Genomic DNA, 14,307 nt, shown 5'->3' with positions numbered 1-14,307 from the left:
TGGGATTACAGGCGTGAGCCACCGCGCCCGGCTCACTGGTCTTTCTGAACCTATGTCATGGCCAGGCCCGAGCCAGGCAGTTTATATCTCTGCAGGAGGCCAATCTCGGGGCATCCGAAGGGAGGCTCCTGCTGGCGGCTCTGTCTCCAGAGCCACACGGAGGCACCTGGAGGAGTACTTAGCATCGGAGCTGGACAGAGTTGCATGCGAGTGGCTGTGTGACCTTGGGCAACTAGCTTTGCTTCTCTGAGCCTCAGTTCTCTTACCTATAAAATGGGATTCACTCGGGTCTGCCTCGTGGGACTATTGGGAGGGAGGTCTCGAAGAGGTCAAACAGAAGGAAGAAGGAGCCTGTGCAGGTGGCCGTGGGTGTGGGGTGGAGTGGGGGTGACACATTCCTAAGATGATGCCTCCCGTCCAGTGATCCAGTGACTTTGAAACACAGTTGGCCTTTAGGTCAATTTCGGAGTTGTTTATGGCTTTCTTTGTTCCTTAGCAGCAACCCCAGATGCGTGATTTCCCCAGTGGACCCTGCAGAGATGGCCTGGGACCGTCTGGCTGTGGAGGCCATCGCCTATCTGCAGGCAGAGTGGCTCCAGGGTGGATCCATTCCCGTCCCACTGAGGCACGTGGGACAGGATCATATGACAGAGATGGGAGAGGGAAAGGAGGTGGCGAGTGTGATAGTTTTATGGATAGTGGGTGATATGGTTTGGCTGTGTCCTCGTTCAAATCTCATCTTGAATTGTAGCTCCCATAATTCCCACGTGTTGTGGGAGGGACCCAGTGGGAGGTAACTGAATCATGAGATTGGGTCTTTCCCATGCTGTTCTCATGAAAGTTAATTGAGTAAGTCTCACACGATCTGATGGTTTTATAAAGGGCAGTTCCCCTGCACACGCTCTCTTGCCTGTCTCCATGTAAGACGTGCCTTTATTCCTCCTTCACCTTCCGTCATGATTGTGAGGCCTCCCCAGCCATGTGAAACTGTGAGACCATTAAACCTCTTTTTCTTTATAAAATACCCAGTCTCGGGTATGTCTTTATTAGCAGCATGAGAACAGACTAATACAGTGGGACAGTCCCAGGAACACTCACTGGCTGGTCCCTTTATCCCCAAGGGCTCTTCCAGCCCAAGAATCCCTAGTCTGGATGGTGTCTTCCATTAGGACCAGTTCTTGTCAAGACCCCTGGGGCTTACCGGGCACCAGCAGGCGGTAGCTGTGCTGGAAGCTGCAGGCCAGGTGCCGGGCGAGCAACATGGAGGCCATGACCCCTTGAGGGACAGGGATGCTCTTTGCGTGCTGCCACCCTGAAAGAAACCAGAAATGCAGACTTAGTCCCACGAAGACCACTTCTCTCTCAGTCAAAGATCCCATCCCCACCACTTCCCACCTAGTGGAGAAGGTTCTTCTGACATTGTCAAATGCTTGGGTTTTATACTGAACATGCACTTTATATATTAGGCCAGGCATGGTGGCTCACACCTGTCATCTCAGCACATTGGGAGACCAAGGATTTCTTGAGTCCAGGAGTTCTAGACCAGTCTGGGCAGCATAGCAAGATCCCATCTTCACAAAAACTTTAAAAATTAGCTGGGTGTGGTGGTGCGTGCCTATAGTCCCAGCTACTCAGGAGGCTGAGGTGGGAGGATCGCCTAAGCCCAGGAATTTGAGGCTGCAGTGAGCCATAATCATGCCACTGCTCTCCGGCCTGGGTGACAAAGTGACACCCTGTTTCAAAAAAAACCCAAAACTATGTAACACTGAATACATACTTTAATTCACTTTTTTTTTTTTTTGAGATGGAGTCTCATTCTATTGCCCAGGCTGGAGTGCAGTGGCTCAATCTCGGTTCACTGCAACCTCAGCCTCCTGAGTAACTGGGATTACAGGAGCATGCCACCACGCCTAGCTTTTTTTTTTTTTTTTCAATAGAGACTGGGTTTCACTATGTTGGCTAGGTTGGTCTCGAACTTCTGACCTCAAGTAATCTGCCTGTCTCGGCCTCCCAAAGTGCTGGGATTACAGGTATGAACCACCGTGTCCAGCCCTGATTGCCATTCTTACTGGGAACCTGGAGCACCCCCTATCCCCTAGTTTGTTTCCTTTTATCATCTCTCCTTGCTCCCTGTTCCCTCTCTCCAGAACTTCATTTAAATGTGTTTTCTGTGCATCCTTCTGTTTGTAGATCTTTCTGCTAAAAACCTGTTTTGTTAATTGGCATGTGTATTTTTTACATAAACGGTATTGAATCTCAGAACAAAACTTGTATCTCAGAACAGCGACAGCACCATTCATGTGTCATTCCTCTTCATGGACCCTGTTTCCTGAGTCCTTTCTGTGTGATGCATGCGGCACAAAACGCTTTATATACAGTATGATTAATATTTATTACTATTATTAACATGCACAACTATGCTCCATGGTCTTTTTACAGAGGAGGGAATTGAGGCACAGAGAGGTTAAGTGGTGGATCTGAAAGCAGAACTCAGTTGTGTGTGACCCCAGAGTCAGCAAACCTCACGGTTACGCAACACTTAGCCCAAACACTCCATCAAAATCCCTCTATTTATTTTGCAACAAGTACTCCATTGAGTGCTAACTTTGTAACAAGTACTGTTTCTCAGGCTGGACATACAGGGGTGAATGAGGCAGGCCTGGAGCTTACATCCTCATGAGGAACAAAGAGAGTGAAATGAATCATAACATTAAAAGGGCATCATTATGGTGGGGAGAAGCATCTTGAAGGAAAAGTGAAAGGTGCTAGGAGCATGATTTATCAGGCTTTCTTCATGTGCCAGCAACAATGGGGCAGGCATGATTATCCCCATTTTACGGATGAGGAAACTGAGGCTCCAGAAGTGATGCATTTTAACCCATGTTCACTGTAGCATTATTCACAATAGCCAAGAGATGGAAGCAACCTAGACGTCCATTGACAGATGAATGGGAAAAAATATGCCATATCCACACAGTGGAATATTATGCAGCCTTAAAAAAGGAGGAAATCCTGTCACATGCTGCAATATGGATGAGCCTGGAAGATACTATGCTAAGTGAAATAAGCCAGTTGCAAAAGATCAGATACTGCATGATTCCTCTCATGTGAAACATCTAAAGTAGTCAACCTCCTAGAAACAGAAGGTGGGCAGATCACAAGGTCAGGAGATGGAGACCACCCTGGCTAACATGGTGAAACCCCGTCTCTACTAAAAATACAAAAAATTAGCCAGGCGTGGTGGCTGGCGCCTGTAGTCCCAGCTACTCGGGAGGCTGAGGCAGGAGAACAGCGTGAACCCGGGAGGTGGAGCTTGCAGTGAGCCGAGATTGCACCACTGCACTCCAGCCTGGGTGACAAAGCGAGACTGTCTCAAAAAAAAAAAAAAAAAAAAAAAAAGTGCTTATATTACCGTACTGGATACTTAAAAATGGTGAAGATGGTAAATTTTATGTTATGTGTGTGATATTTATTTATTTATTTATTTATTTGAGACGGAGTCTCGCTCTGTCGCCCAGGCTGGAGTTCAGTGGCGCGATCTCGGCTCACTGCAAGCTCTGCCTCCCGGGTTCACGCCATTCACCTGCCTCAGCCTCCCGAGTAGCTGGGACTACAGGCACCCACCACCACGCCCGGCTAATTTTTTTATATTTTTAGTAGAGACGCGGTTTCACTGTGTTAGCCAGGATGGTCTGGATCTCCTGACCTCATGATCCACCCGCCTCAGCCTCCCATAGTGCTGGGATTACAGGCGTGAGCTGCCGCGCCCGGCCATGTGTGTGATTTTTAAAATCACAGTTAAAAAAAAAAAGTGATCCAGGAAAGACATTGGTGTTGAGGTTGACATACCTATCAAGGACAACTACCTCGATTTCCAGTGCTTTGACAAAACTCAGGTGTGTGGCCTTCTGGCCCAGTATCTGCGATTTCACATTGTCAGAGCAGTCTATTGACTTATAGAGAGTTGGAGCGTTGCAGCTCTCTAAGTTTGCTGTGGCTGAACCAAGAAAGAAGGCATATGCAGAGGCGATGAGGACAACTGTTATTGTTCAGAGTGCAAAGTGATTTTGGAATATAAAGAATTTCTTTGGGTTGAATTACCTAGAAGTTTATCACTGACCTGTGTTCCTGAACTATGAAACATGAATATGTGGGCTAAGAAATAGCTTCTCTTTGGACCGGTAAGTGGTTCACTCCTGTAATCCCAGAATTTTGGGAGGCCAAGGCAGGTGGATCACTTGACGTCAGGAGTTCGAGATCAGCCTGGCCAACATGGTAAAACCCTGTCTTTACTAAAAATACAAAAATTAGGCACAAGAATCACTTGAAGCTGGGAGGCAGAGATGGCAGTGAGCTGAGATCGCACCACTGCACTCCAGCCTGGGCGATAGAGTGAGACTCCATCGCACACACACACAAAAATTACAAATAGTTTCTCTTGATAAATAAATAATTAATGAGTACTTTGGATAGTAAACAAATTAAAATAATTTATTTTTTAAAAAGAAGCCATATGATTTACCCAGGACACAGCAAGTTGGTGGTGGAGTGAGCATTGGGATTGAGAGATATCTGGCTCAGGAATCCTGGCTTGTGCCTAATGCATGGATTTATTGCAAATTATGAGACCTGAAACTTACTCTGTGACAGACCCTGGGGACACAGCCCTCTCCTCATGCAGCCCTGGCTTGGGCTGCCCGACTCTACCCAGCCCCACAGTGGACAGAAATTCCATCCTGGACCCAGATGAAGATCAAGAGGCTTCTCCCACCCTTATGTTCCTGTGATGACAGCATACAGGAAGTGCCAACCAGAGGTGATAAATACAGACCTAGAGAGATCCCACAGCTGGAGGGGAGGCCTGAATCCAAGGAGACAGAACAGGGCAAGGAGGAACGACAGGCTGGATTCAGAGTAGAGGTGCAGGTGCTGGGAAACGCATGGGCTGAGCAGCACAGGGCAGGAATAGTGTGGAGAATCAGGCACTGAGCCCAGGATGGCGAGTTGGCAGCATGCTCTGGCTGCCCACAGAGCTAATAGAATGTTGCCTGTATTATTAGAAGGAAAGAGTAAATGAAGGAGGGAGGTGGTTACCATTGATGCATTTGTGTTACGAACATTCATGGTACACCTACCATGTGCCGGACCCTCCACTGGGTACAAGGGCACACAAAGATCAATTAGAGGCCACCCTTGCCCTCCAAGCATTATCAAGTACTGGGCACTTGCTATGTGCAGGCTCTCAGCTAGTGCTGTAGGACCATCTCATTTCATGCGCAGAGCCCTAGGAGGTAGCTCCTAGAAGACAGAGACAGGTCATTATCCTGTCTTCAGACAACTGAGGTACTATCACGGGTGGGGTGGGGTTGGTGCAGGAAGTATCTTCTGGGGTGTCTGCTTGGCACACCATTCTCCCCATTCTCAGACACTTCCCCATTCCTCTACAGGGGTGTAGACCTGGCCCTACTGGCCGTGGTTGACTAGACGGGGCTGGGCCAGAGTCCTGACAACACCCTCTACCCACTGAGATGAGCCAGCATTCAAACAGGGTCTTTTTATTTTATTTTATTTTTTTTAGACAAAAAAGGGCTAGACCAAAAAAAGACTAGAATGCAGTGGTGTGATCATGGCTCACTGCAGCCTTGAACTCCTGGGCTCGAGAGATCCTCCCACCTTAGCCCCGCAAAGTAGCTGGGACTACAGGCATGCACCACCATGCCCAGTTAATTTTTAAATATATTTTTTTAGAGATGGGGTCTTGCTATGTTGCCCAGGCTGGTCTCAAACGCCTGGGCTCAAGTGATCCTCCCACCTTGGCCTCCTAAAGTACTGGGGTTATAGGCATAAGCCACGGTGCCCAGTCTGTGTGAGACGTTCTGAAGGGTACATTACTCCCCTCACTTTGCTCAACCATCTATTGAAGTAGGGTATCTCCCTGTTCAGAGATGATAAAAGGGAGGCTCTGAGAGGTTATGACATGTGGCCTCAGTCATAGGCTTACCTGAGACTGTCTGACCCCAAAGCTCCTGCCTCCATGCATTGTAACATCAGTTAATACAGATAATAAAAAAACACCTAGCTGTTTTTGTTCTTGTTTTTGAGACAGGGTCTGCCTCTGTCACCCAGGCTGGAGTGCTGTGGTGTAATCTTGGCTCACTGCAACCTCTGTCTCTCCCAGGCTCAGGCCATCCTCCCACCTCCCAAGTACCTGGAACTACAGGCAAAGGCCACCACGCCCAGCTAGTTTTGGTATTTTCAGTAGGGCCAGGTTTTTGTCACGTTGTGCAGGCTGGTCTCGAACTTCTGAGCTCAAGTGATCCGCCTGCCTTGGCCTCCCAAGGTGCTGAGATTACAGGCATGAGCCACCATGCCCGGCCCCTAGCTATTGTTGATATGAGGCTTCATGAATAAAAATGACCTAGTTCACAGATAAATGTTATTGCTTTTCATCAGAGGAAACTTTTTGAGAAAGTATGGGCTTGGAAAGTGTGGTCATGAATTAACTGAGAAACCAAACTCTTTTTTTGAGACGAAGTCTCACTCTGTTGCCAGGCTGGAGTGCAGTGGCGTGATGTCAGCTCACTGCAACCTCTGACTCCCTGGTTCAAGCAATTCTCCTGCCTCAGCCTCCCTAGTAGCTGGGATTACAGGCACGCGCCACCACACCCAGATAATTTTTGTATTTTTAGTAGAAATGGGGTTTCACCATGTTGGCCAGGAGGTTCTCAGTCTCCTGACCTTGCGATCCACCCGCCTCAGCCTCCCAAAGTGCTGGAATTACAGGAGTGAGCCACTGCGCACGGCCCGAACTCTTTTCTTAATAACTCAATGGATTATTTTTTTTTTCTATTCTAGGATATCTGACTCAATGCAAGCCTATTAATTTAGCAACACAGTAACTATGTAATTTTTTTTTCTATCCCAGCGTATGGGACTCAATGCAAGCCTATTAATTTAGCAACACAGTAACTATGTAATTTTTTTTTTCTATCCCAGCGTATGGGACTCAATGCAAGCCTATTAATTTAGCAACACAGTAACTATGTAGAAAGTGCAGTTGATGTCTTTCCTTTAAAACCACTTGTCTCAAACAGGGAGCACAGAGGCGACACACAATTCAATTTCCATTAAACATGTTTTTGAAAATCCAAGTATCTCAGATAACTCAACATTTGAATATTCTGCAAAAGTGAGAGCCAAACCCACACTCTTTCAATCACAAAATGTCACACTGGAAAGTATACCGTGGTGACATTTTGGTGGCCTGCAGTTGAAAATTGACCTTATAACAAAATCTAATCTCTGTTAGACATTAATTCTTAGCACAATATATTTCAAACAATTGGAAGAGTTAATGTCATTCATTCACTCCCTCCCGCCCACTAATTCAATCAGCTAAAGTTAATTAGGCACCTGTTATCAGCAAGGCACTACATCGTTTAGATAAAATCAATCTCTCTCTCTCTGTCTCAGACAGGGTCTCTCTCTGTCGCCCAGGCTGGAGTGCAGTGGGGTGATCAGGGCTCACTGCAGCCTCTATCTCCTGGGCTCTAGCATTCTTCCCATCTCGGCCATCCAAGTAGCAGGGACTACAGGCATTTGCCATCATGCCTGGCTAATTTTTAAAATTTTTAGTAGAGGTGAGGTCTTGCTATGTTGCCCAGGCTGGTCTCGAACTCCTGAGCTCAAGTGATCCTCCCATCTTGGACTCTCCCAATAGGTTGGGATTACAGGCATGAGCCACTGCTCCGGGCCAATGCATCACTTCTCTTAGGAGAAACTAAGATGGATAAATTGCTTTCTTTCTGAAGCTCATAATTTAGTGGCAGAGAACTATGAGCGGAAAAAAAAGGAAGAATTTAATGTACTAGGCTGCTTTACCCATCATATGAATAATTTCTTAAAATAACCCAGCATGATATGTACATAAAAATTTTCCAGTTCACTGTCAACAACAAATTCTGCGTAAGATAGAATAGAATCATGACTAGTTTGCTGGTGTGAGTGACGTGCTAAGGGAACATGGGGAGATTCATTCTGGCTGGGATGACAATGTCAGGGAGTTGTTGCCTGAGCTCACCTTCAAAAGTTAGGAGACTTCAGAAGGCAAAGAAGAAAACAGGGATAAGGCAGGTGCTCAGAGGTGTATGACGACACGGAGTAGCTAAGGATCCTGGTGCATAGCAAGGGTGGTTGTGGTATGAAATCATAGAGCGCTGGGAGGGAAGGTGAGGGTGCGGTCAGCTGGAGCCAACCGCGGGCAACAATTTCTAGGCTGATCTTGATTGATAGGACCCTCTGGAGACCTTCTCAAAGGGAGGAGGGAGCCCAGCTGCTCTAGTTGCATCCAGAAGGGTCTGTGCTCCAGCAAAGGATACAATCAACAAAGTGAAGAGGCAACCCATAGAACAAGAGAAAATTTTTACAAACTTCTCCCCTGACAAGGGACTAATAACCAGAATATACAAAGGAGCTCAAACAACTCTATAGAAAAAAAAAAACCTCATAATTCGATCAAAAAATGGACAAAAGATCTGAATAGACATTTCTCAAAAGAAGACATACAAACGGCAAACAAGCATATGAAAAGGTGCTTGACATCACGGATCATCAGAGAAGGCAAATCAAAAATACAAAGAGCTATCATCTCACCCCAGTTAAAATGGCTTATATCCAAAAGACAGGCAATAACAAATGCTGGGGAGGATGTGGAGCAAAGGGCACCCTTGTACATTGTTAGTGGGAATGTAAACTAGTACCACCACTATGGAGAACAGTTGGAGGTTCCTCAAAAAACTAAAAATTGAGCTACCATATGATCCAGGAATCCCACTGCTGGGTAAATACACAAAACAAAGGAACTCAGTATATTGAAGCGATATCTGCACTTCTATGTTTGTTGCAGCACTGCTTACAATAGCTAAGATTTGGAAGCAACTTGAGTGTCCAATAACACATGAATGGATAAAGAAGATGTGGTTCATACACGCAATAGAGTACGATTCAGCCATAAAAAGAATAAGATCCAGGCCGGGCGTGGTGGTTCACGCCTGTAATCCCAGCACTTTGGGAGGTTGAGGCAGGTGGATCACCTGAGGCCGGGAGTTTGAGACCAGCCTGGCTAATAAGGTGAAACCCCATCTCTACAAAAAACAAAAATCAGCTGGGTGTGGTAGCCCATGCCTGTAGTCCCAGCTACTAGGGAGGCTGAGGCAGGAGAATTGCTTGAACCCGGGAGGCAGAGATTGCAGTGAGCAGAGATGGCGCCACTGCACTCCAGCCTGGGTGACAGATTGAGACTCCGTCTCAGGAAAAGAAAGAAAAGAAAGAAAAGAAAGAAAGAAAAGAAAGAAAGAAAGAAAGAAAAAAGAAAGAAAAGCAAAAGGAAAGAAAAGAAAAAAAAAAGAAGAATGAGATCTAGTCATTTGCAACAACATGGATGGAACTGGAGATCATCATGTTAAAAAAAGCCCGGCACTCAAAGACAAGCAGCGCATATTCTCACTTATTTGTGGGATCTAAAAATCAAATCAATTGAATTCATGGGCATAGAGAGTAGAAGGATGGGTACCAGAGGCTGGGAAGGGTAGTCGGGGGTTGAATGGGAGGTAGACAAAAGAAAATAGAAAGAATAAATAGAAGGGTCTGTGTTTAGGCAGGCTCCCAGGTAGATAAAAGAAAATAGAAAGAATACACAGAAGGGTCTGTGTTTAGGCAGGCTCCCAGGGAGGGCAGGGAGCATGCACTCAGCATGTCAATGAGATGCTGGGGTCATTGAGCTGGGGAGGGGCTCTCGAGGCAGGTATATTGGAGAGCACCTACTGGGTTGGGAGTTGATGAGAAGAAGGCAGGGATTAGCTCCTAAACCCTCAGTCCTAGAGTTGTCATGGCCTTTTAAGAATTACGAGTTCCTCAAAAAGTTAAGCATATAATTACTACTACATGACCCAGCAAATCCACCCCTAAGTATTAGGTTGGTGCAAAAGTAAATGACTTTGCATCAACCCAAAGAATTGAAAATAGAGACTAGGCCGGGCGCGGTGGCTCAAGCCTGTAATCCCAGCACTTTGGGAGGCCGAGACGGGCGGATCACGAGGTCAGGAGATCGAGACCATCCTGGCCGACACAGTGAAACCCCGTCTCTACTAAAAAATACAAAAAAACTAGCCGGGCGAGGTGGCCGGCGCCTGTAGTCCCAGCTACTCGGGAGGCTGAGGCAGGAGAATGGCGTGAACCCGGGAGGCGGAGCTTGCAGTGAGCCAAGATCACGCCACTGCACTCCAGCCTGGGCGGCAGAGCGAGACTCTGTCTCAAAAAAAAAAAAAAAATAGAGACTCAAACAAATAGGCATAGCAGCACTATTCGCAATCACTGAACGGTGGAAAAAACCCAGATGTCCCTCAACGGATGAATGAACAAGCAAAACGTGGTCTATCCTTACAATGGACTATTATTCAGTCATAAAAAGGAATGACGTTCTGACACATGCTACAACATGGATAAATCTCAAAATATTTTTTATGCCTTATGAATGAATGCAGAGGTAAAAGGCCCTATAGTCTATGAATCCATTTATAGGAACCTTCAAGAGTAGGTAAATCCATAAAGACAGAAAATAAATTAGTGGTTGCCAGGGGCCTGGGAGGAATAAGAGGTGACTGCTTAATGGTTACCAGGGTCTCTGGGGTGATGAAAAACATCTGGAATTAGATAGTGGTGGTGGCTGCTTAGCATTGGGAATGATCTAAAAGGGTCAGAATTTTCACTTAAAAAGGTTAATATTATGTTTATCTTAATAAAAATGAAAAAGAGGCAGGTGCAGTGGCTCACACCTATAATCCTAGCACTTTGGGAGGCCGAGATGGGCAGATCACCTGAGGTCGGGAGTTCGAGACCAGCCTGACCTAAGTGGAGAAACCCCATTTTTACTAAAAATACAAAATCAGCCGGATGCAGTGGCAGGCGCCTGTAATCCCAGATACTTGGGAGGCTGAGGCAGGAGAATCGCTTGGACCTGGGAGGAGGAGATTGCAGTGAGCCGAGATTGTGCCACTGCACTCCAGCTTGGGCAACAGAGTGAGACTCTATCTCAAAAAAAAAAAAAAAAAAAAAAAAAAAAAGGAAGAAAGAAAAAGAAAAAGAGATTATTATGGAGTTGGCTCTCTTTTATAGATGGGAAGAGAGAGGAGCAAAAAAGTGCACGTAGAGTAATGACACACTCCGATCACACAGACTTATTCTTGAATTTCCACCTGCTACAGGTTGTGGGACCCCAAGCTTGCAACCTTTTTTTTTTTTTTTTTTTCCTGAGACAAGGTGTGGCTCTGTTGCCCAAGCTGGAGTGCAGTGGTGCCATCTCGGCAACCTCTGGCTCCCAGGCTCAAGTGATCCTCCCATTTCAGCCTACTGAGTAGCTGGGACTGTAGACACATGCCACCACACCTGGCTAATTTTTGTATTTCTTTTTTGGAGAGATGGGGTTTCCCTATGTTGCCCAGGCTGATCTCAAACTCCTGGGCTCAAGCAATCCTCCCACCTTGGCCTCCCAAAGTGCTGGGATGACAGGTGTGAACCACCATGCCTGGTCAAGAGAAGTTAATTTTCTGTGCAGTATTAAAATGGCAAACAAATGTTACAACACATGCCAGTGCTGGCCAATGAGTATTGCCTATTTGGAGCAGTCAACAAAAAGGCTTTACAGCCTCTTTTAGGTTTACTTAATTTATTTTTTATTTTTCATTATTTTTTGACCTGTTAGCAGGAAGCACTCTTTCAGGTTTTTAGGGGGAAAAAATGTGATAGATTAGTGATGTCTGTTATGTGCACCATAAGAGATAATGAGGATATGTGGGTTGTGCATGGAGGTGGCATTTGAGCTTGGGTTTTAGAATATAAAGCTAGGGGCTGGGCACGGTGACTCACACCTGGATTCCCAGCACTTTGGGAGGCTGAGGCGGATGGATCACCTGAGGTCAGGAGTTCAAGACCAGCCTGGCCAAAATAGTGAAATCCTGCCTCTACTAAAAACACAAAAATTAGCCGGGCGTGGTGGCAGATGCCTGTAATCCCAGCTACTGGGAGGCTGAGGCAGGAGAACTGCTTGAACCCACAAGGTGGAGGTTGCAGTGAGCCGAGATTGTGCAATTGTACTCCAGCCTGGGTGACAGAGCAAGACTCTGTCTCAAAAATAAATAAATAAATAAATAAATAAATAAATAAAAATAATAATATAAAGCTTGGGTCCAAACCACCGCCCTATCTTAGGTACTTGTTTAACAGGGTGAAACTTACAAAAACGCTCTGAGCCTCAGTTTCCTGATTCGTAGATTGGAGACAGTGGCGCCTCTCTCACTGCAGGGTTGTGCTGGGAATTAGGGATGACGGATGAACACATCCTGGACAATCATAGGCACAAATCATAGGCACACAAGTCATTTGCATTTACTCTGTCCCTGACTTGCTCCTGTCTTACACTTTCTGCTGAAGATGTAATCATTGATTCTAGAGCCCCATGGTCTGAGATTCCTGGAGATTTCAGGAGTTGCCAAGGAAAGAGGCCCCACAGAGAGGCAGACTTTCCCTGCAGGCTTGCACTGCAAACCCCAGATGCAGGCTGCCACAAGGGAAGGCTCTTCTCAGTATAGATGTCTGAAGCATCAATGATGATAGAAGGGCGCTGGGTGCCCAGGGTTCCAGTATATCCCTGCTTGTGGGCAAGTCTCCAACACACTCTTGCCATCATCCTTCTCCTGGATGAAGGCAATGATATCCTAAATGGCCTCTTGGCTTCCTTTCTTGCTCTTATTTTATTTTTTTGAGAGACGGGGTCTTACTCTGCTGCCCAGGCTGGAGTGCAGTGGTGTGATCTTGGCTCACTGCAAGCTCTGCCTCCCTGGTTCAAGTGATTCTCCTGCCTCAGTTTCCTGAGTAGCGGGGATTACAGGTGCACACCACCACACCTGGCTAATTTTTGTATGTTTTGTAGAGACGGGGTTTCACCATGTTGGCTAGGCTGGTCTTGAACTCCTGACCTCAAGTGATCTGCTGGCTTTGGCCTCCCAGAGTGCTGGGATTACAGGCATGAGCCACCTTGCCTGGCTGGATCACATTGTTTCTAAGGCCCGTTCGGACTCTTGAGAAACACCTGACAAGCGTGCTAAGGGTTCTACATTACTGAGAATTTGCCACAACATTTTCCCAAGCCTTGCTCCTACCTGGAAGTGGCATTAATATCTCCCTGTTTGATTCTACCGGGCCCTTTGCAATCCGCTGGACCCTGGATATGCACGTCTGGGGAAACAAGCGGGCGAAGGAGTCTTGATTGAGAAGGGAGGTGCTTTCAGAGCACTGGCATGCCATGAAGTTGTGACCAAGGAGGTTGGAGAAAGCTGAAAATCTGAAGTGACAGCAGGTTGGCTGCTGGCCCTCCTGGTCTCTGAGACCCCCAACCTCCTCCGTGCATTTCCCAAACCATGCACTACCCTTCCTTTGAGCTCTTATTTCTCATATGACTTGTGTTTACTTAACATTTTTCTTGAAATCAACTTGCTTTTTCAATTTAGAAAAGTAATTTTCCTAGAATTCTTTCCAATTGCTACCTTCTGGCCAGGTGCAGTGGCTCATGCCTGTAATCCCAGAATTTTGGGAGGCCGAGGCAGGTGGATCAGCTGAGGCCAGGCGTTTGAGACTAGCCTGGCTAACATGGTGAAACTCCCATCTCTATGAAGAAAAATGTAACAGATTAAAAAAACCTAATTGCTACCTTCCCCCCTCAAATTTTATTTGCTACAAAGGCAACTGGGAAAAGAACATAATAAAATTAAAGCAAGTTATTCAATTAAAAGCCAGACAGAGTTGACTGCCCAAGGCTACAGCCCCAGGCCTGTCTCTCTCCTTTCTCTAGAGACTGGGAGAAAGCAGACAGGTGTTAAAGGCAGACTGGTATCGCATGGGGACCCTTTCCTTGACATGGTCAGAACTGAAAGAGAAATTTAAATCAATCAGTAAATCAAACAGAATAGGAATTGTCAGGGTACGTAGCAAACGCTGCCAATTTTTGTTTCAGCCGTGCAGTGGGCCTGAAGTAAGTTCTATTCTTTACTGTGTGTCTCAGTCAAAACAAGTCAAAACCCTGGTCTAGCCAGATAGTGAGCTCTTCAGTCCCACCCACTTCTCCTCGTCCCTTTTCTTTTGATTAAAATGCTAATTAGCTCTCTCTGCTTCCTTGATGTGTCTGGTGCATTGTGGGGAGGGGCTAAATGAGCTAAGAGGCCGAATTCAATGTTAAAATCAGTAAAGTGAGAGGAA

The 14,307-nt window shown here is 46.3% G+C and overlaps 1 protein-coding gene across 5 annotated transcripts in view; it reads right to left on the bottom strand.

Moving 5' to 3' along the window:
* Positions 1–14,307, bottom strand: part of ABAT (4-aminobutyrate aminotransferase) — a 107,576-nt gene that overhangs the window by 48,907 nt on the left and 44,362 nt on the right. For all 5 annotated transcript variants that reach the window (XM_077984771.1, XM_028840671.2, XM_028840669.2 and 2 more), the window contains one exon: positions 1,202–1,312. In XM_077984771.1, coding sequence (XP_077840897.1) covers positions 1,202–1,271 — 70 coding nt within the window. In that variant the 5' untranslated portion in view covers positions 1,272–1,312. The remainder of the gene's footprint in view (positions 1–1,201; positions 1,313–14,307) is intronic.

Source organism: Macaca mulatta, chromosome 20 (genome assembly GCF_049350105.2).
Source record: "Macaca mulatta isolate MMU2019108-1 chromosome 20, T2T-MMU8v2.0, whole genome shotgun sequence".
Lineage (NCBI taxonomy): Eukaryota > Metazoa > Chordata > Mammalia > Primates > Cercopithecidae > Macaca > Macaca mulatta.
Note: the sequence above shows the minus strand (reverse complement) of the source record. Positions and strands in the feature narration are given on the sequence as shown.